This window comes from Gymnogyps californianus, chromosome 3, assembly GCF_018139145.2.
Source record: "Gymnogyps californianus isolate 813 chromosome 3, ASM1813914v2, whole genome shotgun sequence".
Lineage (NCBI taxonomy): Eukaryota > Metazoa > Chordata > Aves > Accipitriformes > Cathartidae > Gymnogyps > Gymnogyps californianus.
The window spans coordinates 57,140,173-57,167,677 of record NC_059473.1 but is presented as its reverse complement, the minus strand read 5'-3'; the positions used below and the strand labels follow the sequence as shown (position 1 = coordinate 57,167,677).

At 36.8% G+C, this 27,505-nt stretch overlaps 1 protein-coding gene across 1 annotated transcript in view; it reads left to right on the top strand.

Annotated features, from left to right (window-relative positions):
- Positions 1 to 27,505, top strand: part of SYNE1 (spectrin repeat containing nuclear envelope protein 1) — a 261,240-nt gene that overhangs the window by 1,111 nt on the left and 232,624 nt on the right. Inside the window, 7 exon segments of the mRNA XM_050895131.1 lie at positions 7,885 to 7,980; positions 9,842 to 9,925; positions 13,346 to 13,438; positions 15,100 to 15,278; positions 17,274 to 17,470; positions 17,612 to 17,721; positions 22,884 to 22,931. Coding sequence (XP_050751088.1) covers positions 7,897 to 7,980; positions 9,842 to 9,925; positions 13,346 to 13,438; positions 15,100 to 15,278; positions 17,274 to 17,470; positions 17,612 to 17,721; positions 22,884 to 22,931 — 795 coding nt within the window. The 5' untranslated portion in view covers positions 7,885 to 7,896.

Genomic DNA, 27,505 nt, shown 5'->3' with positions numbered 1-27,505 from the left:
AGCCCACGCAGGAGCAGGTTTATCCTGAAGGACTGTATCCCGTGGGAGGGACCCAATGCTGGAGCAGGGGAAAAGTGTGAGGAGGAAAGACCTGCAGAGAGAAGCTGTTATGGACTGACCACAACCTCCATTCCCCATCCTCCTGTGCCTTTGGTGGATAGAGGAGCTGGGAGTGAAGTTAAGCCTGGAGAAAAAAGGGGTAGGTGGGGGAAAGGTTTTTTCAATTTTGTCTTTGTTTCTCACCATCCAAATCTATTTTAATTGGAAATAAATTAATTTTCCTCGAGGAGAGCCTGTTTTGCCTGTGATGGTAACTGTTAAGTGATTTCTCTGTCTTTATCTTGACCCACAAGCTTCTTCATCTTGTTTTCTTCCCCTGTCCTGTTGAGGAGGGGGAGTGAGAGAGCAGCTCAACCCACCACAAGGACATGCAAGTGTTACCCACATAACTATAGGTGAACTTACAGAGTTACTTTTTTCAAAGGCATAGCATTTTTCTGCTCCCTTACTTTGTGTGTGTGTGTACGCCAGTTGCCAGATTGCAGTTTACAATGTAATCCAAAATGCAATCCAGAGTTACTGTGCTGAATTTGACTCAATATATACAGGCTTCAAAATTAACAGTAACTTCACTTCATATTGGCTCTCTATTTCTTGGCTACTCTTGTAAAATGTTGGGTTTCTTTAATTTTTGGAGGAAAGTTTAATAGTTGCCATTTTTACTAATCTAGTAAAATTATTAATGGAAAAAGTAATAGGAGGAAATAAGAAAAAAACCTAAAAACTATAACTAAAGTATCTGTAATTCTAACACCATGGCTATCCAGAGAAATGTTCCATCATGAATGAGTTTGAATGTTTTTGAAAAAGTGCTGGTGAGTAACTGCATGAAACCTCAAAACCAGGAGAAATTAATGTTTTCTGAGCAAAAGTTGATGGGGTTTCACTGCAGCAATTTGAAAGATGGGTTTACTGATGGCAAAGGAAAGGAAACTACTAAGGCAGAGTTTTCATCCTTATACTGTGTTGGTTGAGTAGAGCAAAGGAGGATTAAAAAAAGAGCAGTTTCTGACATTGTGAAGGGCAGTGATTTGAAAGAAATGGAAATGCAGAACTGATTTGATTGTGTCAGGTAGAACCAAGAACAATTAATAATTTGAGAATATAAAGCAGGATGTGATAGTTTGTCAGGGTTTGCTATGAGTGAAAGATTCTTCACTGCTAATCTTTGAAATCTTAGTGTATGCTTTTCTTCTAAAAAGTCATTCTCTAATTGAAACAGAAACTAATTCAATAACTAAATTAAGTCCATCAAGTAGATTAAAAAAATAATTTTTGGCTTTTTAACTGTAAAGTTAAGAATGGGTTTGAGAATATGGATACAAATAAATACAAATGAACAAAACAGGTAAATGAAATGAGGTACTGGTGAAATTTCTTCACTGAAACTATTATCAGGCACAGGCTGCCCAGGGAAGTGGTTGAGTCACCATCCCTGGAGGTATTTAAAAGATGTGTAGATGTGGCACTTAGGGACATGGTTTAGTGGTGGACTTAGCAGTGTTAGGTTTGCAGTTGGACTTGATCTTAAAGGTCTTTTCCAACATACATGATTCTATGAATTGAACTTTATGAAAGGGAGTATGAATTTTTTATTCTCTCTTGCTCTTACCATAGAATGCTACATTTTTAAAATTATGTCTCCTAATTCAAAGGTGTGTTCTTTCACAAGCAGAAGACAGGTAAAGGACTTGATATCAGCTAATTATGGGACACCTCAAAGAAAGACTGAGGTAAAACAGCCCTAGCACAAGCTGTGCCCTCACCCACAGGGCAATGTCCCACAGGGGATGAACACAGAGGAAAGAGCTGCAAGTATGATAACTAGCAGATAGTATAACAGCTTAATTTTGGGTCAGCTGTTAGCACTAGGCTGCATCTGTCCCTCTGCTGTCTGTCTCCCTAACCCCAGCTAAATCCGTTCTGTGATTCTGACTCAGGAATCTGGTGAGGCTCAGCAACTGGAAATCATCTCTTTTCTCTGCCACCCACTTGCAGAAATTGGGTCACAATCTATCAAATGAATCTGATCTATCTTCTGGCCATCCAGTTTAATTTTTGTGCATCTGTGCAGCTCTACTCATGATAAATGAGATATGCATGTGTAACAGGACAAGAAGTTTTCTAATTGCATGTTATTTATTCATATTTCTCTAAGGTTGTAGAACTGGACCTCCCTCCCCTCAGTCTCAGCCTTCAAAGACATAGAAATAATTTGAGTATGCTTCTGAGTATCTTTTGAGGCATCTTTTCAAAGTCTAAGTTTAATATACAGAACAACGTTACACCAAATATTTCAAAAAGGAGACATTACATCCATTCAGAACAGCAATTACTTAAATGTTTTTCATTTCATTGCCTATGCTGATTTTTTAGATAGTGGATTAGATGAGTAAAGAAGATGAAAAACATGCCTCTTTGTAAAACAACGGAAGCATACGCCTTTTATTGCCTTTGTCATCTTTGATGAAAGTGTTGGGAAACAGTAATTTCAAAGTTCTGGAACACAGACTGTAAATTGGTTTAACCCAATCAAATAACATCTTTGTTCCCAGGTGCAGGGATAACTTCAGTATTTGTACTCACCAAAGTATTGTTGTAAACTCACCACATAGACTGAACAACAAATACATACTGAAAGAAATTATTATTCATTTTGTATTTCCATTAAAAGGATGCACACATCAACAAACAAAGCAGAGGATGGATGTCAAATAAAAATAAAACTAAGAATGGGTGAACATTTTTTAATTATACTTATGCAATGTTTTCATAATGCTGAATTAAACCTGGGCATTAAACCTTACATTAAGGCTTTTGAAATTGCAAAACGATATGTTTTATAGCAAAGAAAGGAGAAAAACAAATGGGTATATCAAGATTTACAGCTCTCATACACAATGCTGTCAGCGATGGTAGTTTGTTCTTAGAATGTAACTTGATCTTCATACAAGAACCTCATCAATTTTCATCAATTAACTAAGTAATTCTGTGTCTTTTTATCTTTTTCAAATGGGAAAACAGAGGCTCCCAGTATCTTAGTCACTGACACAGAAGAAATTTAAGCCAATGTCCGTCTTGACTGCATGATGAGGAAAATCTGACTGGCAGTTTTCTGCTCCAACAGTCACTGTATGTTTTCACTGGTATTGCATGTAAGCTCTAACGTTAAACACAGAATGCTAAATTAATTTGTGTGATGAAACTAATCATGTAAAACTTAGGGCTGAGTCCCTCAGACTTTAGTCATAAAAATAGTCATTAACAGCAAGGCACATGAAAACCTATGTGCTTAAAGATTTAGGAATTAAATTGGGGCGGAGGAGTGGGCCAGCTATTACAGAGTAACTCTGAAATTTCATGTTCTCCTTCCTGTTCCCACATGTATTTCCCTGAAGAGATAAATTCAGTAGTTACACAGATTTGTTCCTGTTTGTGCATGTGGATAGGTTTTCACACATTTTTTCAGCAGTTTTTGAAACGTTATTTGAAAGTTAATGTAGCAAAGGTAGTTACCAGTGTTTGCATTGGCATTCATTATGATGCAGATACTGTTGTTTGTATAGTACGATTTATTCATTAGAGAAGTTAAGTATAGGGTGTGAGGAAATGATTCCTGTAGCAAAGATGCAAATGAGAAATGAAATGCAAGAAAAAGTGTTGGAATAGAAGGTGAAGCTTAGAAAATATATGTTGGTTCCATATCTGAGGTTTGGAGTTTACAAAACTTATTTTACTGTGTCAGAGGAGGAGTGTCTAGAGATTGTAGGTCTATTACAAATCTCTTTTTTTGAGGCTTGTCAGTCAAATACTTTTCATACGTACTGATGTTGTTCTTTAAATCATTCAGAATATTTCCTGAACACTGCAGCAAATTAGGTAAGTTTGTAAGAGCAACAAGTTTAAGCAAAGCATTTCCTCATCAGTCCCCATTTGTGATCAATTCTAAATACAGTTATTTAAAAAAATATTTAATATGGGAAAAATCTGGTTCATTAACCTTTAAGATTCATTCCCAATTAATTCATATTCCTCCTACAGACCACATGAATTTACTTGTACTGAGTGTGCCTCCCTCTTTGTGACATGACAGTTCCTAAATGTCATTGTTACTATAAACTACACTACTGTGATTGCATATACTGCAATAAATGGGTATTTAATAGAATACGTGCAATGCGGTATGTAGCATATCATTAGTATTATTTTGCTATTTTGCTTTCTTGAAGAAGCTTAGGAAAAAACAAAATCAAATACTAAGGCATCTGAAATCTTAGTGTAGACCTGACAAGTTGCAGATTTAATTCCGATTGTTCATTGAAGTATTTTCTGAGTTCCCCCAAAGAATTTTGTTCAAGTAGTTTATGAATAACAGCTTTTCTTTAATATTATAGGATTTGAGAGGTTACTTTGTATACTTTTAAAATGTTCTTTTTTCCTGGTTTAAAAATTACTTCATTAAATTTTTTGCACAGGCTTTCCAACATTCAAAATACAGTGTATTAGGATCGTTGCAGTTGATTGCATTCTAGAGCTATGTATTTACATGCAAAAAGCCAAAATCTGGAGTACATTCAGCATTTTCAAGATTACAAAATTTTAAGTTACTTTTCTTTCCCTGCTTTTACTGATTTACAGTTAGTATTTTGGCAGTACATTAAGGCAACTAAGTGAATAGGTGTTAAGTCTTGTTGAGTCTCTAGAATAATCTATTGAATACGTTATTCAATAGTTTTTAACTGAAAACAGCTTTAAAAAAAAATTTCTTCTCTGGAGGCTAATAAGTAAGCAGTGTACAGCTTCACTTTCTCCCTTCATTTCATTTGACATTACATATGCAGCCAAGGAGTAGGTATTTATCCATTCCAATGGAAGATGTTGTGTTAGTAGAGGATCTGCCTGGAAAAACAGTCAAGTAGCTTGAGCCATCCTGTGCGATGGTCCATATATGATAAATAAGGGTACATGAACTTCTCAACTAGTGTATGTATATCTTTGTGAATTGTGTCGGCATGGAGAATAAGATTGGTATCTACTGAATCCTTATGTAAAAGAGGAATCTATTCTTCTATGTATGCCACTAAAAATATAACTCATACCATACTTCTGAGAGAGACTGGAGTCATAATAATAGGGGAAATTCTATGCTATGTGCCCAGAGTAGTAAAAAAAAAGTGATTTATGAAACACAATGAGGGTCTTACCTCCTTGTAATTAGTGTTAACATCTTCAGGGTAGTGAAAAACATTATATTATAAAGCATAGTATGCAAAACATTTTTGGCAGTCTGTATAATTAACTGATTTTCCATATTAGAGGAGTCTCATACAGGAGATCTCGTGACACAGCTGTTGTACCTGCCTTCTGTTCCTGTTTTATTGGTGTTAAGGTACATGGTGTGTGCTGCTAAACACTGGCAGTGTTTGTAATTATGCAACCTTCCAGCAATAAAAAGTACATTTCAGCCTGCTGATTTATGGACAATTGTGATTCTCACACTTCAGAGCAGCAGGTCTTATTAACTTTGGTGTAACTCATTTGATCGTTTCTTTGTTGTTTCTCATCTTATTTAATGCTTTCTCATACTTCCCCTAGTTTTCGCCAAACCAATATTCAATTCATGTCGAAAGGAAAGTACTGTAGATGTTAATTTACTTGGATGATGTCTTCAGGGATACTTTTACTGCCTTACCATAGTACCATGCCTCAGTTAGGGTGCAAATCTAGTTTTTGTAACTACTGTCAGTGAGGAGCGACCAGTGAAGGGTGGTTCAGAGCAAGAGCTTGACATGGGTGATCAGAGGTTATATCTACAGTGTGAAGCTATGCACTGTGGAAACCAGAGGTGCTTCCCATACTTGGCTTGCATATGAATGCCAGATGACTTTTGACTTCATGTTGGGATGATGCAAATTCTGGCCTGTACCCTGATTTGAGAGTAAGGATACCAAACCACTCAAGCTGGAAGGGATCTGTGTTGTGCTCAAACAGGTCATCTGACAGGCACATTATGGGCACCAAGGTTATGGGGCACTGTAAATCTCACTTATCCTTCAATCTAAATGTATCCTAAATTGCCTTCTGTAAGAATCTGTCTCTGTTCATTGCTGTAGAGTGAATTTCAAGAGACAAACCCTACTATTGGGGCATTTAGATAGGTGGTGAGATTTTTTTAGGCCTTCACCTCCTGTTGGATTAGGATGGCAGCTGCTGTAATCCTCTTGTCTTTATTGTTGAATTATTTTAGCACATAATTCTTCAGTATTATATCATGCGGTAATACTGATAAAATGAAAGCTGCTCTGAACTTCAAACAGGAAATGATAACATAGAAGATGAAGCAAATTAATTGCATTTATGTCAACTGCCTGTGATGCAAGACTGGGACAAATTAATCTCCAGTGACCTGTTTGCTCCATTGATTTCTTTGGTGTTATATTAAGGAAGAACATGATCCATTATCTATTGCATTGCTAGGAAATAAAAAAGAACTGTGATTAAATATACCCTTGTCATGAGTTGTAAAGCTGCTTTATTTTGTATACATGAGAAAAGAGACTCTTTTATTATTGTGGCTATTAGAGCACGTCAAATCTCACATGAAGTCTGCTTTCAGCACAGGAGTTCTTTTTCCACTTTATGCCAAAATTATGTCTCATTGAAATATTAGTTCCTCCAAGCTGAACAATGAAGGCAGGATGTTTTGATTTTGGGAACGAGAAAGCTTTGCTTTCTCCTGATTTGTTACAGCATTTTTACCTTTTCAAGTGCAGTGTTTCATTTGTTATGTTCATCTTTTTAAATCTGTGTTTCTACAGAGCAGAATTAATAGATCAAGTTGTTGTACAAGCATCTTTTTTTCAAAAGAACCCCAAAAGTAATTTATTAAACCTAAAGTAATTTCAAGAATTTTGTAGTCTGATTGTCGTTTTAGTGAATTAGAAGGTACGAATATTAGTATTATGTTAATTAGCAGGTATATGAATGCTGACAAGCTCATGGAAGCTAGAGGGGGTTTATTTCATTTATTTCAGCTGGACCAAGTTTAAGCTTTTTGTTTCTAAGAGTCATTTTGTGATAGTTAAAGTACTGACCAGCTGAGAGCCATAGTTCCACAAACTGGGATGTATTTAAGAAGATAGAGTTTAATGATGTGACCTAATTCAAAATTCCTAAAACATCATCCGTTTACATATTTTTCAGTGTTATCATCGTTGTGTTTGTGAATGTAAAGACATATGCTAAGCAATTTGTCTTAAGTAGAAGCTGACATAGTGCTAACAGCACTGGAAGCCTGCAAGGCCTGGAGGAGAGGAGAGAAAATACAGCAACTTAGTGTAACAACTGTCAGCTGTGAGAAAGTAGCAGCGTTGCTCAACCAGCTACACCGCTTTAGGGATCTTTCCTTCATACAGCTCCTTGTATTGCTCAGACTGAAAGAGTGAAATTTCTGTGACATACTTAACACTAGGCAAAATATGCTGATAGATTGAAATGTGACTGTAATAGTACATCCGTAAGTTGTGCATATTTTGTAGACTCATAGGCAGTTGTTGATGTGTTTCTTTGCTTGTTTTAGGGAGCAGGAGGTTTTTCCATTGTATCATTAGTGGCAGAAAGCATCTAGTTACAGTCCTGCACCAGAAATGTTAAATAGTTAAACAATATGGTGGCAAAGCAATGGTTAAATGATACATTGATATTAAACATTATAAAACGTAAAGAAGGGGACCAGCCACTCTTTGTGCTTCTGTTCAAAAGGAAGGGAGGTAGGATGTAATGTTGGTGAACCTTTATAATATCTGAAGTCTTCTCCCTTTTCAGCGCAATCCTCCCATGCTGGTGAATGATCTGTTTGAAGATATCAAAGATGGGGTGATGCTAATTGCCCTTTTGGAAGTTCTTTCAGGGCAGAAGCTGGTAAGAACTTCCTTCCTTCTGAATATACAAGATAGTTGCATAACTCCTCTAGGATATAATTTTCTAATATGTTTCTATATTTGAATACCGTAAAAAATCTGGCTGCTACATAGCAAAATAAGTTTATTCACAGAGTGGGCTATCTGGTTACAAAACAAAACAAAACAAGATTATTACAGACTGACATTCTTGATTTTATGCATTTTCTATTAATTTTGTCTTAGTAGTTCATAAAAATTGCTTATTTAGATTAGCCTTTGCAGTTCATCTGGGTGTTACTACTATGGCATAAACAAGGTCTAAACTGCAAGCTATTTCTACACATCTTGAAGAAATAATGACAATGTTAAATTTACAGCTTTCTCTCTGAAAAAAAAAATGTGAGCCCCTCAAATTTCATGGGGTCCTATATCCATTTACCTTGACAGCTGCTCTGCTACTGTAAAGAACCTTTACTGATGCCAAATGGCTTTTTCATAGCCAAGTTGTGTACAGAGGCTACGGTGTGTACATGGCAAATAGACTGTCACTTGGGAGCCAAGCTAGTTTTGCGCATGTGATGTGGGAGAAAAACGAAAGGGTTTTAGGCCAAAGGCTCTCACTTTTCCAAACCAGCTCGCAGATCGGGTGGCAGCATCTGATGGATTAGAGCAACAGTCCGTCATTCGGCTTGCTCTAGGGTTCAGACGTTAACTGTTCCCTCAACATGCAGGCAATTTGCAAGTGCCACACTTTTGCCTCTTTTTCACATTTCAGCTCTGTTTTGATTGCAGGTGATACACAAAATTAGGTAGTAATTCAGACTGCAAGAGTGATTTTACTGTAAGATGGGAAAAAAGCTATACTTTCAAGTGTGTTTCTGCTCTGTTGAAATATACCTATTTTTGTTTCTGTTCGTCTAAGACAGAAAGTCTCCCTCTTGTGGCAAAACAGAAGTAGTAAAACAGGAAAAGAATTTTAATGACGGCACCTGTTACAATGAAATTCACTGGATTGTATCCTGCCTACGTTAATTAGAGAAAGATAAGAGATATTACAGAACCAGAATAATGTCTGGTTAATTTAAAGGTTATGTATACCAGAATATGATATTCTGTAGTAACTGCAAGAGGAATTTCAGAATCTATAGCAGGCCTTTGTTAAAACCATTTGTAACTTTATGAACATGAATTTAAATGATAGTAGTTGTATATTTGCATTACAATATAAGATTCAGTGGGTAATTTAATTCCACTGTAGAGTATTAGAAGCCTAGGATATGTTCTTGATTTAAATCAAAGAATTCTGTCTTTTTAGCCTACGTGCCTGAAGTTCAGCAAAATTCATTGTTCAATGAAGATTTGTGATAGTTAGGAGTTTTAATCACCAATAAGGTATTAGAGAGAATGGATAAAAATCCGCTAGGTAAAACGTCTTCACTGCAGACTGATTTTTAAAAATAACAACCACCTTGACTTCTCCTTTGTAGGCAAAAATCTTTTACTGAGTGTTGCCTTCTTTCAAATACATATATATCTGTGTGTGTGTGTGTGTGTATAAAAATAGTAGTAGTTTATTTTACATAAGAAAAACAGTTCTCTGATGAAGTTTATGGGCTGAAGGCGACAGCTTACATCCTGAGGTTATTAAGGCATATATAATTTTTTTATAATAGAAGTATCACATTTACATCCCCTGTATCTCTCTGTTGGTCCTCCCTGTTGGTATATGCAAAGATACAATTTGACTGTTCCAAGGAACATTTTTACATGTAAATCAGACTATGGTATGTACATAGGCATTTATAATAATCTGGAACTTCATTTTTTGCAGCAAATTTACATAAATCTAATTGGAGTTTACACTGTTCTTTCTCTTTAAGCCTTGTGAGCAGGGACGTCAGCTGAAGAGAATTCACTGGGTTGCCAACATTGGCACAGCTCTTAAGTTTCTAGAAGGAAGACGGGTAGGTTTGGTAGCACTTAGTCCTGTTTTTTCCTTCTTTTTTTCTTTCTTTCCTTAAATGTATGATTTGTATCCACCTACTTGTTCTTTTCTCCAAAATTTGAGCTATGTGTGCAGTCTTCAGTTTCTACACAGCGCCTAAAAGCTGCTGTAAAGCAAAAATTACAAGATCCAACACTAATATGTAGCAATGTATAGGGTAAATGTTTTCTTTTTTTTATTTTTTTTTTTTTAGTTAGAATCACCTTGGATGATCTTTTTTTTTTTTTTTTAATACGCTCCTCAGCTCCTCATGTTCCCTACTTTCCTGTTGCTGTTCTCAGCAAAGAACAATGATCTTCAGTTCAGTAGAGGCATTCATTTATAATTAAAAGAATAGATTTATGGACTTCACTAGGTTGTACATGCAAAACTCTACTCCCTGAAAGTATAGACATGAAAATTTAAAACAGTGTGACCCCTTATTAGCTTGGCAGGACTTCAGACTAATTCCTGGGTTGATTTTGGTAAAGTCAGTGCTGTGGCCATTTTAGAAATGAAACAAAATATTTTATAAATTTAACAAAAGACAGAAAACCTAAAAGCTCAATGTGATCTAGATATGAATATCAAATAAAAGCAATCTACTTCTACCTTTTTTCCTGACTTTTCTCTCTGTATTGTAATGACTTGTATCTGTTTTTTTAATTAGATTGCAGATATATTGTTCTAATTTCTGCATTTTAGTTCAATTTTTCTCAATGTAGATGTAACACCTGATGAATTTTATGTCTCCACAATGCTGTACACCAGGAGTTGCTGGGTTTTGGCATTCTTTCCCTCTCTTTAACCCTGCGGCATCTTGACCTAATTGTATTTCTGTTACATGGGAAACAATGTTAGCAGATGCCTGTAGAAAGACATCTATAAGAGAACTCTTTTTAATTGAAAAATGTATATACAAAGCAAAGACAAATATATTCCCAAAGCAAAATTCAGCTTTAGCTCACAATTTCACTATTTTATGTAGTACAGTTTGTTAATAAAAACTGTACCATATGCAGCCTGAGAGTGGAGGCTTAGATACAGAGAGCTGCTTTCTGGTGAGACCTGTGTAACCTAAGACAAGGCTGGGGTGAAGAGCAAAAAACCCATGCTTCCCTAGTTTGCATGTCAGAACGTAGTGGGTGACCGGAACTTTGAATGACCCAGCTTAGATCCCAGAAATAATATAGCAGTGCAGCTAGATAATTGACCCTGCTGAAGATCAAGATAGATTGCCAGAAATGGAGCACCATGTTTTTGCTTCTGATATCTGAGTATTTTTGTCTGGACTTGTCTTAGTTATTTTTGTATGTACATTCTATCAATATGCCAGATTTTCTTCTAGAGGGAGTTGGAAATACGCAGTGTGTCAGGTAGATTGGTGTGCATTAGCAGGTGGTCTCTAGGTTGAATCCAGCCTGAAGGATGCATCTATCCAGTCTGTCACCCTTTTCATCCCAGAGGAAGTGGGGATGCTGTGCAGACAACAAATGCCTCTTCAGCAGCTGAGTGCGGTCCCTGGTCTGTACTCAAAGGTGAATGAATGGAGACAGGTGGCTGTTCGCCACAGTGCTTTGGGGAGTGCCAACAGGGTCTCCTTCCTCTATGGGCTCTCCCATAAGTCAAGTTTATTACACATTTAATCAACTTCCTATTTTCACTGTCCAAACAGACTTCTGCAAATACTCCTGTTATACTGCAAAATGCAGCTGGCCATTAACAAATATCGTTCTGGACCAAACTGGTTTTTTCGTGGTTCTGAGCAGTTTATTTTGTAGTTTTAGATCCATTTTAATGGAGTATAAGACAAAGGTAACACAATAACTAGACTAGGTAGGCTATGCTTCTGTGAACAGTAGCCTAATCAGAAGCTTTAGTTGAGTCCCTGTGAATCTTTTGATCTTTAATACATATAAGAAAAACCTTGCTTTCTAGAAAAAGAAAAGCTTTTGTTGGAATTGGTCCAGCTGAGAGAATGAGACTCTTGGTATATTTTTCTTTAGGTAGGTAATAGAAAATTTTCCTTATTGACTGGTAGAGAAGCAAATAATGTCAATTTTCCCAGAGTTTTGTCAGATTTCTTGATGGAGAGGATTGGAAATATAACCTGTGGGGATTTCTCCTCTGCCTCTTCCCAAGCAGCCTGTGGAGTTTTAAATTCTGAAAAGAGCTTCACAGCCTTGAACAACATTTTTTTTTTTTTGCTCTTGACATTATCTAGTGGGTTTCCAGCTTCTGATTCAGAGAACTGCAGTCTTTTCCCTGTTTTGAGGAGACAAATGACATCACCTAAAGTCATTCTCCTGCTTTTAACCTATTCTCCAAGGTTTTTCCATAACCTTTGTCCATGAACAAGCTTGCAGTGCATGAACACTTTAGCAGCCCTTCATATTTATATCATGATTGATGGCAGACTCTTAGTTTTGCTGAGGAAATAAGTATTAACATATTAGCTAATTTTCCAATACTACCGGTTTTATTCCATTTCCGTGAACATTATCTACCTGTTAATTTCTTTATAATATACTCTTTATCCCCCTGCCTTTTTTCCTTTACTGCCTTTTACTTTAAGAGCTTATTTTAGGGTGATACTTTATTCAGACTACAGATTAGCATTTGGGAGTCACGGAGTCTGTTCCTGTTTCTGTAGAAAAAAACTTGGACATGTGACCTCGGATAACTCATTTTTTCCAGCTCTTTTCTTATTTCAAAAGAATTGTAGTCAGGTTTGTCTTGCAAGGGAGCTTTAATCAGTGGTGGTAACATCCTTTACAAAAAAAGGCTCTCTACTGGAGAACTATGGCATTCTTTTTTCCCATATCTTTCTTTTATGCTTTCTCCCCGCCTTTTCCTTTTCTTGTTTATTCTTAAACTCACTTTTCTCTTGCCATTCCAAATCTATTAGAACTATAGCAAGAAACCCCTGCATAATTTAAAATCTGTTATGGAGTATTTAATTTGCTTTCCTTATCAATTGTTTTGTAAGATGTGCCAAAAATGTGCTTTCTTTGCATTATAAAATTAAATTAATGTATTTACCTAATAATTAACCATTTAAAACTTATTTTTGTATCATCTTTTTCCCTTTGTTTTTCATGCTAGTCCATATACAGAGGATCTCCGGTTTGTGCAATTATTCTATGTAATTTTTATTGTTCTTTCTGCTTGAAATTAAGTATTTTTTCTACAAATAATAGCATGCAATGGTCTTAAAAATCCTTCATTACCTATAGCTACATCTAAAAAGTGAAATTGCACCATTCAATGATTTTTTTAATTAAGAAACTTGTTATTTGATTGTAAAAATGCATTTAAAATATAAAACCGATTTGAAATGCGTTTCATAATTGTTATCGTTCCTTGTCTGTGGTAATAACATGTTTTCTCTCCTATATAGATTAAGCTTGTGAACATAAACTCAACTGATATTGCTGATGGCAGGCCTTCTATTGTGCTTGGCTTGGTGTGGACCATAATTTTGTATTTTCAGGTACTACATTTTTTGTACTTCAGTGTAGCTTGCTCAAATAATGGTTCAGATCATCATTTCGTATGAACTAGTGTCATTCCAGTCTTTCACCATAGTTAAGTCACTTTATAGTTAGCTGAGGATCTGATCCTGAATACAGCAACAGTTGATGGTAGGAGTGCTTCACATTGAGTAAAATTAGATACTTGTCTTTGGAATAGATTGGTCTGAGCTTAGAATGGAGTTCCTTCATCACTGGAACATATTCTTCCACGATCTCTGAAAAATACAAAAAGAGAGCAACAAAAGAAAAGAATAGAATTGTGGATTCTTGTTAGAAGTACCTTTAACAACCTCAGTGGTGATTGTGCTGTATGTCTAATTCCAGTGCACTTGATGTCAGACTAATTATTTTCAAACAATACATGTAACACGCTGATTTCACTGGGAGATGCAGAAATTTACAAGGACAAAATTTAGCTGTGAATGGTGTAGACAGAGAGGGATTTGAATTTGTAGAGGAGAAATCATTTGCATTCTGTTGAAGTTAGGTGGGAGGGAAAAATGGTTTTCTAAATCCTGTCCATATGGGTTAACAAAATGAGTCACTGCTCAACAATTCAAAAACCAACTGATTTTGTTCCTCTTCTTTATGGAGTTCTTTGGCTTTAGCTCTCTTGTGATGTAGCTTTCATGTCTCAGGGATGCTGTTCTCCTAAGCACCAACCAGTGCGACGCCTCAATGGTTCAGATCTCCTCAGAAGAAGAGTTAGCCAGAATGATATTAACATTTTTATTTTAATGTATAGCTTATTGAGATGAACGGGGAAAATTACTCTTCTCAGTTACTGAGACTCTAGTTCTCTACATCAGTTTTACTTGGGTCATTTTTTGAGCTTTTCATTAGTTGTCACAGGCAGATACATGATTTTAACATGAAAGCAGAAATGCATGAGAGCTGTGGTTCTCGTGGCAGACTCATTCTGTGATGCGACAAAGCTTTGTTTTTTAAGTAGACAGCATAGTCAATCTTGCAACATCCTTTGCATATAATTTTTTCATGTTAAAGAACCAAATTGTTAGTCAACTTAATGTTCTTAAAAGAGTCAAGTCAATGATTTTCATTTGATGAAAGGCATGATGTGAATAACTGTCATACACCCTCAGCAAGCACTACTAATGTGCTTTGCCTGCAGTACATTCACTATTCCTTCACAAGGTACCTCTAAGCAAAACTGCAGTTGAATTTGTGCCAAAACAGTACAATTGTAAATAAAGGACTATCCAGATGAGATCATTGAGGTCACTTCCGTTCTTTAATTGAACGAGCCTCCTCTGAAAATAGTGGATTGTTTTATAATTTGAATTCAAGCTAAATGTAAGCCGTTGTCTCCTATTTCAATGGTAACGTGTCATCATAGATAACATGACACACTTTGCATGTTGTTCTAGCTGTAGGGTATCAAGAAAGTGAATGATTGCTAGATGTCTTGTACTTCTGAAATTAAGACCATCATTTGGGCATATACATTAGCATTTTTGAAGCTACTTTAATGTACAGTTAAATAAAACACAGCATGTTGATCATAGCTTCTGCCCAATTTTATTTTGTCAGTTGTAAGAAACTGGTGAGAATTAAGAAGATTATCTACAAACAGTCCATTAACATTTTTTCTCCACAGATTGAAGAGCTTACCAGCAACCTCCCACAGCTGCAGTCGTTGTCTAGCAGTGCTTCTTCTGTGGAGAGTGTTGTCAGTTCAGAAACTGCGAGTCCTCCAAGCAAACGGAAGGTGGTAACCAAGGTCCAAGGAAGTGCCAGGAAGGCTTTGTTAAAATGGATACAGTACACAGCAGCAAAGTAAGTAACCTACAAATGAACTGAATTTACATCTTAAGTGCAAACTTTTTCTTCAGATTCTAAACTCCCTCAGTCAGGGATTGTCCTTTTGCTCTCTATTTATATAGCACCTCCCTGTGATCATACTCTTTTTGACAACTGAGCCTCCTAAATGTTACCACCATACAACAAGCAAGTAATAAATAACGATTTCCATTAATTTTACAAGCAACCATATTTTATAGTTTCTGAATAATGAATGGGATTATCTTTGACAGAATGAGGAACTGAAAGGGGAATTAGATGTCTGAATGACAATGTATTAGTCTTGCTGCCAAAACACTCGTGACAATGCAAGTCCCACACTGACTTAGCATTCCTCAGTAACAGAGCTTGTAGGAGCACTAAATTCTGGCACTTGCTGTTGAAAGGCAGGTGATGAAAAATTATGAATATCCTTCTGCAGTTTTGTGATACAAGGGACATATTACTACAAAAATTGCCCTGAATTTTCATTCTTTTTAATCCAAGTTATTGTGGAGTTATTTCTTGCTATCTCCTGTTAACCTAAGAATCTTCTCCTTTATTTGGTATAATTATCCCATGTTTGCTCTGCTTCCAAAAAGGCTTAAAAACAAGCATAAATTAGGTCAAAGATACAATAGTAGTTTGATGGCTTCCACAATAAGAAAATAAAAATCAAAGATGTAAAAGAGTAAAATAAATTTATTTGTTCAAATTAAGGAATCACTGCTATTTAAAGAGATCAGTCATGTGCAAAATGTGGAGGAGAAATGGCCAGTTATGGAACGGTGCCTCAGAGAAAAGAAATATAATTGTAAAGATACAGACTTTCTCCAGTTCTCCAATAAATAGGTAGAATACAGTAATTTATAGTGCAGTACAGTCTAATTTGGCATTCTTCCCATTGCACTGTTGTTAGTAAGAGACAGGCAATTGAAAGTGGTCAGCTGCAATTTCCAGACATGTAAACAAACAAAATACAAAGAGGTTCATAAATGAAACTGTCAACATTGTTGGGAAGAGTAGGTGAAATGTTTTCAAAGAAGCCTAGAGGAAGGATGGTACACTTTGCCTAGACCTGCTTCACATTGTAATTTGCAAGGGCTAGCTCATTAAAGTCAGTGAAAGTGTTTCACTGATTACAGTGAGCTTTGAATGAAGCCTTCATTCAGAGTTACTGTTGCTGTGAATCTCCCAATGGCAAGACTACCTTAGTGTCTAAGAAGTGTATCCTCAAAGAAGTTTGCATGCTCAGACAAAGTAAAAAACAGACTTGCAGTCTGTGGACCACCATACCTTTCAGAATTACTTTTAAAAGCAGCAATCAGAAGTGTGATTCAGTTCTGATTACTTTCTCGTTGTATATTGCTATTTCTTGATCATTTGTGTTTATTTAATGGATGCATAAGTGTTCTGGGTGTATGAAATTATAGTATCACTCATGCTTTTGGTAAGAATATGAAGAAATTTGTGTGTTACATTTTCACCTGAACAGCAGTGATGTCACTGTTCATGCTTTCATTTTAAAAGAAAACAGATTAATACAGTCTTTTTTTTTTTTTTGTATGATACTGATGTACCTAACTGAACTGCAGTAGTTATAACGGAGGGAGATACGAAGTGCTTTATAGTGAGGGAGAGAACAGTGAACGGAGCTGCATACATCCACAGACTCTATGTGTGTCGTACAAGAACCTTGAGAACCTTGGTACATTTCATTTGTTCAAAATACCATTGGCTTGTTGCCACTAGCAAGCCCACTGGAGACAAATACAGTATGTATATGACAAAAAACTTTTGGATCTTCATAGGCAGAAATGAATTTATGCAGTGGATGGATGGAGCTGTAGTCAACCTGATTAGCATTGCAGGAACAAGTGGTTTAGGTTTAATGATGGGTAGCCACTGGGTGGAGCATCCTATCTCCTCCCCTATTTCGTCTAGTCCTGATGTTGTTGCAAGTCACTTTTTTTTTCCTTTCATATTCTTTAGGCAAGTTGGAATTGAAATAAAAGATTTTGGACAAAGTTGGAGGAGTGGTGTTGCATTTCATTCCGTTATTCATGCTATCCGCCCAGATTTAGTGGACATGGAGAAAGTGAGGGGAAGGTCAAATAGAGAAAACCTGGAAGAAGCCTTCACTCTTGCAGAAGCGGAACTAGGAATTCCAAGGCTCCTTGATCCAGAAGGTACCTAATGCATTGTTGAAAAAAGTTTGAACTGCTTGCATGAGTTAAATCAGATGTGCTAATTCATAGTGTTTAGACATTTAAGCAGCATTTTGTGCCATTCAGCTAAAAATTAATTTACAGTGTTCTATACTTGTCTAGATGTGGATGTTGACAAGCCAGATGAAAAGTCTGTCATGACCTATGTAGCCCAGTTTTTGAAGTACTATCCTGATCCGCATCATACAGTGACTGATGTGCAGGAGAATGATGTAAGTTTCTCTTGCATAACTATACGAATCAGTTTATCATGAGGGGGGCTTTATAAATATATTTTATAGCTTTCTTATAGTTTATTACGTTTCCTTTTAATGAGCAGTTCAAGCGAAAAGCAAGCACAATAAGAAAACTGGGAAAGACTAGCTGAGAATAAAGGAACCAGTGTTGCAGATGTTTACTAGTAGATGGAGAAAATAGAATAGTGATCTTGCAGAGATTTTCCTATTTTCAGCAGTAGGAGCCAAAAAGAACACAAACAGTTATTGTAGATAGTAGCAAACCAATGGATCCTAAAGTTCCCTAAGAGGTTTTCAAGTATAACACCAATGAGATTATTGCAATAATTTGTTACCTGAAGTAATGCGTCACTTCTGTTTCTATCACACTGGGTTTCTGGATAAGAACAAGAATACTCCAAGATATCGCTTAGGTATAGTCTTTGGGCTTTTAGACTCGGGAGGCAGTTACAATTTTGACACAGGTTTCTTTCTATTGCACAGTGATGTTTGACTATTCACTCTAAGGGATTATTTTCAGTCATTTTTTTTTCTTGTTTTTTTGTTTTGTGTATGCTCTAGTGCATTGGCTTTGCACTAGAGTGGCTATAGTCAGTGATGCCAAGTGATCATGACTCACTTCCTAGTCCTGATCATTTGCTTTCTTCATGGCAAACACAGGAAACACTGCTGAGACAATCTGCTCAGTCCCAGCAAGAGAGAAAGAGGAAGCACTTTTCTCTGTGTTTCTTTGCATTCCCTACAGACCTATAGAAGAGCTTTGAAAGGAGTGAATCTCCTTCCTTATGGCTATGTGTGCCTAAGGCAGCTGTAGCTTTGCTGTCCAATTCCAGTGCTCAGGCACTGGAATTTTTCTTTTTCCTTGCTGCAACATTGGTCTGAGGACATACATGTACCGATGCCACAGCATCCCACTGAGCGATGGGGCTGCTGAAGCAGAGGGAGTGAGCACTGAAGCCTCATGCTGTGGCCTGTGGCAGGCTAAGGCAGTCCCATCATCTCCATACCATGGCACACAATGCAGTTTCTGCTGCCAACAGCCTTGGCCAGGTCTGCTGCCTGTGCTGGGGTTGGATTTTGAGGAACAGCCTCACTACCTTCTCCTGAGCTTTATGCAGAGACAATGCAGGAGGATGCAGGACTTGGCCACTCCACACTCTGCCTGCCTCTGGCTATACCCACAGAGACGGTAGTACATGAGCTGTGAAAGGGAAACTACTGAGTTGCCTCCAGAATTCCCAGTGAATTACTGGGAAGTGAAACAACACAAATTCATCAGTTTGACACGCTTAGCTCAAGACCACTTCCTCTTCCTAGGTATTGCTAATATATTCCAGTAGCACTCCAGGTGAATTTTGGTAGAAGTACTGGTCCCCTGCATGTCACACTGCAGAAATCAGTAACTCCCAGACTTTGAGAAGAAAGTAAGAGTTTGACATTGCACTAAATTTCTAATGTCATCATTCTGCATTTCCTTGAGGAAGAACTATATTCCTTCTCACACCACTGCTGGAGTGCCTGGCAGTTTGAGACAAACTCCACTTCTCCAGTGGAGTCTCCAGTAAAGAAGAGGAATGGGGCCCTCAATTTTTTCTGACACAAATTCTGCTAATCCGTCTCTGGAGAAATTCTCATCCCTATCATGCACCTATGTCCACTCTATACCTCGCTCCCTAGTCCTGTCCACCGTAACTTCCAATTCCCTCACCTCTGGTCATGGTACAAAATGATGACCCCATGGCATGTGGTAGATTGATGGGAAAGAGATCTGGATGGATCCAGGCCACTAAGCAATGCACAAAAAGTCCAGGACCCCAAGTAGTCACTGGCCCTGAAGCAGTGAAATACATAGAAAAAACAGCACAATGCTTTCATCTCTTTGGAACTGGATAGATATAAGCTCTCAAATGGCTAAACTTTTGGCACACTTTGGTCTTTTATTACTATAAACTTTTGTATTACTGTCATATATCACAGAGAGAAGCTTATTTTGTACTCGGCTGCTTTACTTATGACTTTTCAAGGAGAATCTGTCAACAGCTAATCAAATTTCTCATACTCAAAACTTACATTTTAAGATATTTGATCTGTTCTCAAGAAAATTATAATGATAGATTTGGCAGACTATCATATACAAATTCCAACAAATGTTAGGACTGTAGTTTACACAGTTCTGGAGGGGAGGGAGAAAGAAACCAGCAGTTAATGCAGTTGATCCTGTTGACTGCAGGATACCTAGATGAAACAAGATATCCAGATAATCCTTGGCAAAATAAGAGTGTCATTCATATTACATGATACTTATGGGGAGATTCTAGTGCTGAAAATCCAACAATGCCATTTAAAAATACACAGACATAAGTATTGCATTCCATATTTATACAGTATTTGAAGGGAAAATTGAAAAAAAAATCTTAATCGAATGTTTTGTAATCAAATATCTTGTGGAGTTTTTTTCACCGAGTGTTTTCACATCTTTTAGCCCAAATTCTTAATTGTGTATGGGTTGGTGAAAATTAGGCAAAGGATCACTTAAATCACCAGGTTAAGTAAGGCTATCACAACAGCAGATCCAAATTGATAGTGTTGCCAGCAGCTCAAGGGAGGTTGCCAGCTGGTGAGGACATACTTGGAGCACTGTGTCCAGTTCTGGGCTCCTCAGTACAAGAGAGACATAGACATATTGGAGAGAGTCTAACAAAGGACCGCAAGGATGATGAAGGGACTGGAGAATCTCTCCTATGAGGAGAGGCTGAGAGAGCTGGGACCATTCCGCCTGGAGAAGAGAAGGCTCAGGGGGATCTTATCAATATGTATAAATACCTGAAGGAAAGGTCCAAAGAGGACAGAGCCAGGCTCTTCTCAGTGGTGCCCAGTGACAGCACCAGAGGCAGTGGGCACAAACTGAAACACAGGAGGTTCCCTCTGAACATCAGGAAATGCTTTTTCACTGTGAGGGTGACTGAGCACTGGTACAGGTTGCCCAGAGAAGTGTCTCCGTCCTTGGAGGTATTCAAAAGCCATCTGGACATGATCCTGGGCAACTGGCTGTAGGTGTCCCTGTTTGAGCTGGGGGTTTGGACCAGATGACCTCCAGAGGTCCCTTCCAACCTCAACCATTCTGTGATTCTGCAATTCTGTGGTAATATTTAAGAGCATAGTTGATACGTTTAAGGGGGTTTTTTAATGAAATAGTGACAGTAGAGGTCTTCTTGCAATGCAAGAGGAATGCTCTTTTCTAAATGGCATCATACAAGAATGGAGATTTAAATTCCTTTAAAAAATAGAAAAGTGGATTCTGTTTATAAGAGCAAGAACTATTTTCTTTAGTACTTAAGGAAACATTCATGAACTTATCACTTTGCAAATTTATGGGAAATCTTTTTTGATAGAAGTAATTGCTTGGAATCATAGTATGGCAACTGACTTTCTTGACCACACAAGCCATTTAAGTACCTTTTTTTAACCCCTTTCTGCGCCCATGGTTATTCTGATATTCACCTTGCTAAATTAATTGACTGGAAAATATGTAAAGGAGAGAGTACTTCTTTTCTCAGTACACAGAGTTGGCAGTGAATCAGATAGGAGATATTTGTGTGACTATATAATCCATTTAGATTGAAAAGTCATTTGTTCTTTTTCAAGAAGTGTTGTCCACAGGTTCTGTTCTAGGTGTACAAACATATGCAAGATCAGACCAAACATGTAAGATCGGTTCATTTTAAAATAGCCCTTTTGTGTTTTGTGGAAACCATGCAAGTGAATTGGATGCCCTTGTGATCACCATAGCTGACAGTGCAAGATAGAACAGCATCTATTACCTCTTCCTTCCCTCTTACTGACCTGGAGTATCCATGTCCATCATAAAGCTTTCCTTAGGAATTTTGCATTATTTGGTTAGTTTACTTATGTAGGACAGGAGACATCCATCTTTAAGAATCTAAAAGCTAGGTACTTACACTCCACCTGTAATCAGCGAGAGACACACTTCCAGATGGCATCTTTCTTAAGATGGTGTCCTAAATAAACTGTCTTCTGGAAGTTCATGTTGCATAGCATTTCAACAGAGTTAAAACTGACTCAGATGAATCCTTCCCTTAGGTAATGATAGATAAAATGGTGTTGGAAGTTGATTAAAAAGAAATCCAGACCAGTAAGAATTAAAAAGAAATTTTTGTGACTGGTATAATCCCCCTATTCTTAGCCTTTTTCTCTTCCCCCTAAAGTCTAGTATAAGGAAATACGTATCACAGAATGGTAGAATCTAGGTACCTGGGAGAGATAACCTTGCAAGACTCTTATCCTTTAAACTCCTGGGGTACTCTTAATTTCTTGTTTTCCAAAATTAAGCACTTCTAGGGTGTATTCCATCTGACCTGTGTTAAGTGCCTGCTGTAGAATGAGATGAGTTGGGCAGTAGATGCTAGATGCAACTGTTTTTTTTTCCATCTGTCAAAAAGAACTGAAAGAGTGACTATCTATCTCAGTTGCAGATGCCTACATTTAGTTAGAAGAATCCTGCTTCAGAGTGGAGTGTATCTGGGTGGTTTTTGATGGGGGGGGGGGGAGGGGGGCGAGGATTTGTAGCCTTCTCCCCCTGTCCTCCAGCCAACTCAGCTGCCACTGTGTTTCCTCAAGATGTGTTGTCCACACAAATTCCTATTCATCTTCCCTCCTGATTCAATGCTCAGTTTGTAAGGAATTTGCACTGGAAGAAGTGGATTAAAGATTGAAGCCTATCCCTTATTTGTGGTCAGAGGGAAAAGCTGTTTGCATGTGCATTTCCAGAATTAAAAGGGATCTAATATCTCATGCATGGACCAGCTATGCACATATGTGAACTTGTGTAGTCAACACATCTCAAAGAATCACAGTTACTCTAAGGTAAGTAACTATTTTTCCAGATAAAATAAATCATGTAGTGACTAGTAATCTGGAAATCAGATCTAATATGAAAACTACTTCACTAGATATGATACAGACACATGAACTTGATATTTTAAGTACATCTTGTATGCTTACACATGTGGCTCTTCTATTGTTCTCTCTGGAATTCTGCCTGCTTTGCTTTATTTTGTTTGCTTCTTTTTTTTTTTTTCCTTCTTCTTCTTGTTTTCCCATTTGTTTCATATTGCTAGGAACTTCAAGCAATCCCAACTTTTGTGATTTCTTTTATGAAATTTAAGGTAAGGGTAATATGCTCCAGAATAATTGCTTGAATTGGACCTTTCATGCTTGTTACCTGTTTTTATCCTGCACTTATTTGACTTTAGATTTCGGGTGTTTTTATGTACATTGGTTTGCTAGCCTTACGTTAATCTTTCCAAAAAAGCAAATAGATGAATATAATGAGTCTAAGTCTACTTTCTTACATGAGCTGATCCTAACAGCCTAATGCTTAGTTTTGCAAATAATTTCACAGAAATATTATAGAAAAGTGAGTCAACTTTCCTATAATAAATCTCAGACTATGCTTTTGGTTTTCTTAAGTATAGATATAAACATGAAAAAATGGATTATAGATCGATGTTTCTGCTCATCTAATCTCATTTTAGATGGATATTTTTGTATGTCTTTAGGTTTATAGAGTAGATACTAGATTGTATATATGATTGTGTAAGTGATGTATGTGGACTGTGGGTTGGAAGGAGAGAGCATTCATGTGTAATTGCATGATATGCACTGCTCCTTTTGTTCACATGAATTATGATGTTCTTAAAAATATACTTTTTTAATCATCTTGGACATTTAGAAACTTACAATTTTCTAGTATTAATTGAGAGAAGTTCAGAAATCTAACATGGAGTATTTGAAATGAACATTCAGAGGTGAAACTGGAAGACTGCAGAAGTGAATATATTATGAAACAAATAACAGGTGTCACTGCAATCAGTCAATAGTGTTTATAGTTTGACGTGATCCAATTAATTACCTTGGTTCCACACTCATTTTTGTGTGGGTATTTTTTTGTTTTTAATATATAAGCAATAGATTATTTTCAAGTAAGTATGATCAAGGGTTCATCTCATATTATGTATATCTAATTAGTGATATGTGTTGAAGTGAAGATTAATACTGATAGCAGAATTATTCCCATCTTCTCAATCCATTCAAGTAAGTTTGGGCAGCTTTAATGGGACCTTGTACATTCTTGGCCTTACACAGCCCCAGTGCATGGCTGCTTAAGCTAGTGAAGATATGAAAGCTCAGTCAATTTCTTTTTCTTGGTATAAATTTAACTATAGAGGAAGCACACTCCTTCAAAGTATTTCTGATGTAAAGTTTTTCTCTCCTTGTGCTCTCATGAGCAAGTAATTCAGAAGATAATCCTGTCACTTCCAACACCTTTATGCCAGCAGAGTTCCCCAATATAAGAGGAATTTCCTGAGCAGCAGCTGCAAAAATAACTTTCTGGGCTCTTCCAGTGATTTACTGCCTACTTTTACAGATAGTCACTAATAACTCATCCCTGAACATGACGCTTGGCTCAGCACTCACCATGTATCTATGATACTGTTGTCAGTGAACATGTTTCACTAACACATATACATCCGGTAACACATATATATAAGCCAGAGTTTTCTAAAGGAATGGCATAATTAATTGAATTAATGTATAAACATTTTTAAAGGGACTTGATTTTCTCAGCACATAGGCAATACAATAGTTAAACATCCCTGAAAAACAGGTGACTTAATTTTTTTAGATTTAGATGTTCATATTTGAAAATTCTGTCCTGCCTGTGCCTGAGAATTTGAACAGTTCACCTGGTTTATAATTACATATTAGAGAATCCAACAAAGTACTCCTTTTCCAGTCCATAATTAAATTTCTCATGAAACACAGACATGTATTTTTAGCTCTTCAAACACCAGAGTATTCTGTATTATGTGATTTTCAAATTAACTCTGGCATATCAGTTAATAAAATAATGTTTTGACTTTGAGTCTGGGCTAAGAACTTTCTTTGTAAATTTAAATTGTACCCCCTTATCATATTGGAACTCATAAACACTTTTCTCTAGTTACCTTGTTTGATGTTCTTTGGCAGTTGAGTGCTCCAGTTCTGTTCATCTCTGCAAATCAGTGAATATTCATAGAATGGTGTCAGGATAAATTAACACTTTAAAATGCTGTTTGGAAGTAGCATGCAGAATAAGTCATAGAGGCTTAGAGAAACTGAAATAAATGTGATCAGAGATCAATGATCCTCATACTGGGAAAACACAAATAGTTATAATTGTCCTAGATAACTTTGATGGTTTATGTTCTGATCTGTATGCTACTTCAGATGTGCAGGCTTTAGAAAATAGTTTATGTATCTGTAAGACTATCCTTTTGATATTTTTTTACTAAGAGTAAGAACCACTAGGCACTAATGAAAGTCTTGTTCTAAGAATGATAGCTCGTTAAACCTGGGGGGTTTTGGTGACAGGTGCCTTGGTGTCTAAGAAAGTGAATCTTTTATGTCGGTTACCCAAACTGAGACTTTAAAATGCTTTTGTATCAACCAAGGACCACAGAACCAAGTTTGCAGGTGGTAAGTGATGCACTGAACTGGAAACCTGTGAAAATGTATGAATAAATAAATGAAATGCTTATCATGCATTGTTGCACAATGTCTTTAACAGCATTCAGTTAGGCGGTTACTGAAACACCTACATCTTCTGCAATTAAACAAAGTAAACAAAAACTTGTCTAACTAAATAGTAAAAAAAAAAAAAATCACAGAAGACTTAGTGCCACCTGTTAACTTTATCTTTTCACTTAATGTCAGAGAAATGGTGTGTGATTTAAAAGAGGTGCAGCTGTTCCTGTGTTCTTTATCTTCAGGTACCATAGAGGTGTTCTTGATCTCAGTGATATTCTATTTCAAAAAGATTTGGTCAGACCCAGTTTTACCCATTATTAAATTTTTAAGCTGTATTGACAGGAAACTTGCAAAATACCTATTTTGCTCACATTGCTGTATGAACGGTTGCAGCCACACAGATGCTCTTGCAAAGACTTACCTTGAGGAGGTGCTTCTCAGCAATGAGAACATGAGCCATAGAGGAATAAAAGCCAGTGTTTTACAAAACTGAATTTATAGTGTGAACTAAAAGTAATATACACAACATTGTGACACTATGCGTCACAACTATGTGACATTATTCTCCTCCTGACTTTGAGAATATCTTACTTAAAGTTTCAGTTAGTAGGATTGTTATAGGACTTTCAATCCGTTAAGATGCATAGTTTAGTATTGCCTTTATGGAGCTGACAGCTAAACACTAATAGAGATCTCAATAGTCTTGCTAAAGTTGTAACTTCTAATGAATGGAGTGCGTTTAATACCAATGTTCTTTTTTTGATGGCTGAATGAGTTAAGAATTCTCTCTTCTTATATTCTTCTCCTCATAGGGGAGTAGTCCTTGCTTTGCTGTTTATCTCAAACAATCTTGATGTTATTTTTCCACACAAAGAGCCAACCATCAAACCAGAAGAGCAGGAATTTTATTCTCCTGCTCTATATTTAAGTTGAGAAGTTTAAGTTATAATTATATTGAGAAGTTGGAAGCACTAGGAGTTTTGGCTTCTTGGGACACTATGTGCAGTCAAGGAAATCCCAGCATTACAAATAGCTGGAGCAGGGCAGTGTCATATGTGTCCTATACTGTTTCTTAGGTACCAGCTTTTGGTGAGTGTCAGAAGACAGGAGCGTGAGCTATAGTGAACTTGGTTCCAGCACAGCTGCTCTAATATCATGTTAACCTCGCTGCGACTATCCAGCTAAGAATTTACCTAGCAAGTTAACAGATATAATACCTGTGATATTTGCACAATCTCTTGTATGAATTCTGTCCAACCAACTGCCACTGTTTTCACTAGAGGATCAGTAAAAGAATTAGTAGAAATACACCAAAGGGTTTCTTTCCTATATGAGGATCCTGTCCTTTCCTCAGCTGAAATGAAGCAATAGCTCTATGCTTTTGAAATTATTAATGGAAGTTATATTTTACATATTTGAGGCAGCTTTCAAACAAAGGAACCATAATTGGCTCCTTTCCCAGGTTAGGATCTTTTCTTAAAAGAAAGTACTTTGTTTCTTAAATACGGTCAGTGGCTATTCTTTTTTATCACATGGTCCAGTTTTTCTTCTCTCATATAATGCTTGAAACTTAATCACTCATTTTAGGTGATTAATTCATATGATGTGGTGTTGCATTTGTTTGCTGTAATAGATCTGTTTGACAAATTTTACAGTAATATGGCTTCTTTGGTTTCAAAGAGTAGCTTCTGATTAACAGCCAGCACATGTGGTTCCTTGGTTGGAAATCTGAGACAGACACTTGTATACTACTTAATTAGCCTGCTTACACAGTGCACAAAAAAACTTTCTGTTGTCTGCTAACCTTCTCATATAACATGCTCACAGACCTGACATTTCCTGTTAGTGTTTTTCTGTTCACTGCCAGGTCACTGAATTCTTTGCAGCCCTGCAAAGCAACAGTGCCATGACAGACTGAAGTGTTAAAACAAAACTGTAAAACAAATATGCTGTTCTTCAAAGCCATAAAATGGCATGGAAGGAAAAACTGAATACAACCGGGTTTTCTTTCTTTCTTTCTTTTCATTTTCCTTGTTAAAACATTTTCTACGAAAATATTTTGCCAACTTCTGAACGTGGAGCTAGATGTCAAGGATTGCCCTAAAGTCACTCAGAAAATAACTTTTCAGCAATAGCAGACCAGATAATAAAATGGTGGTAAAAGATGCCA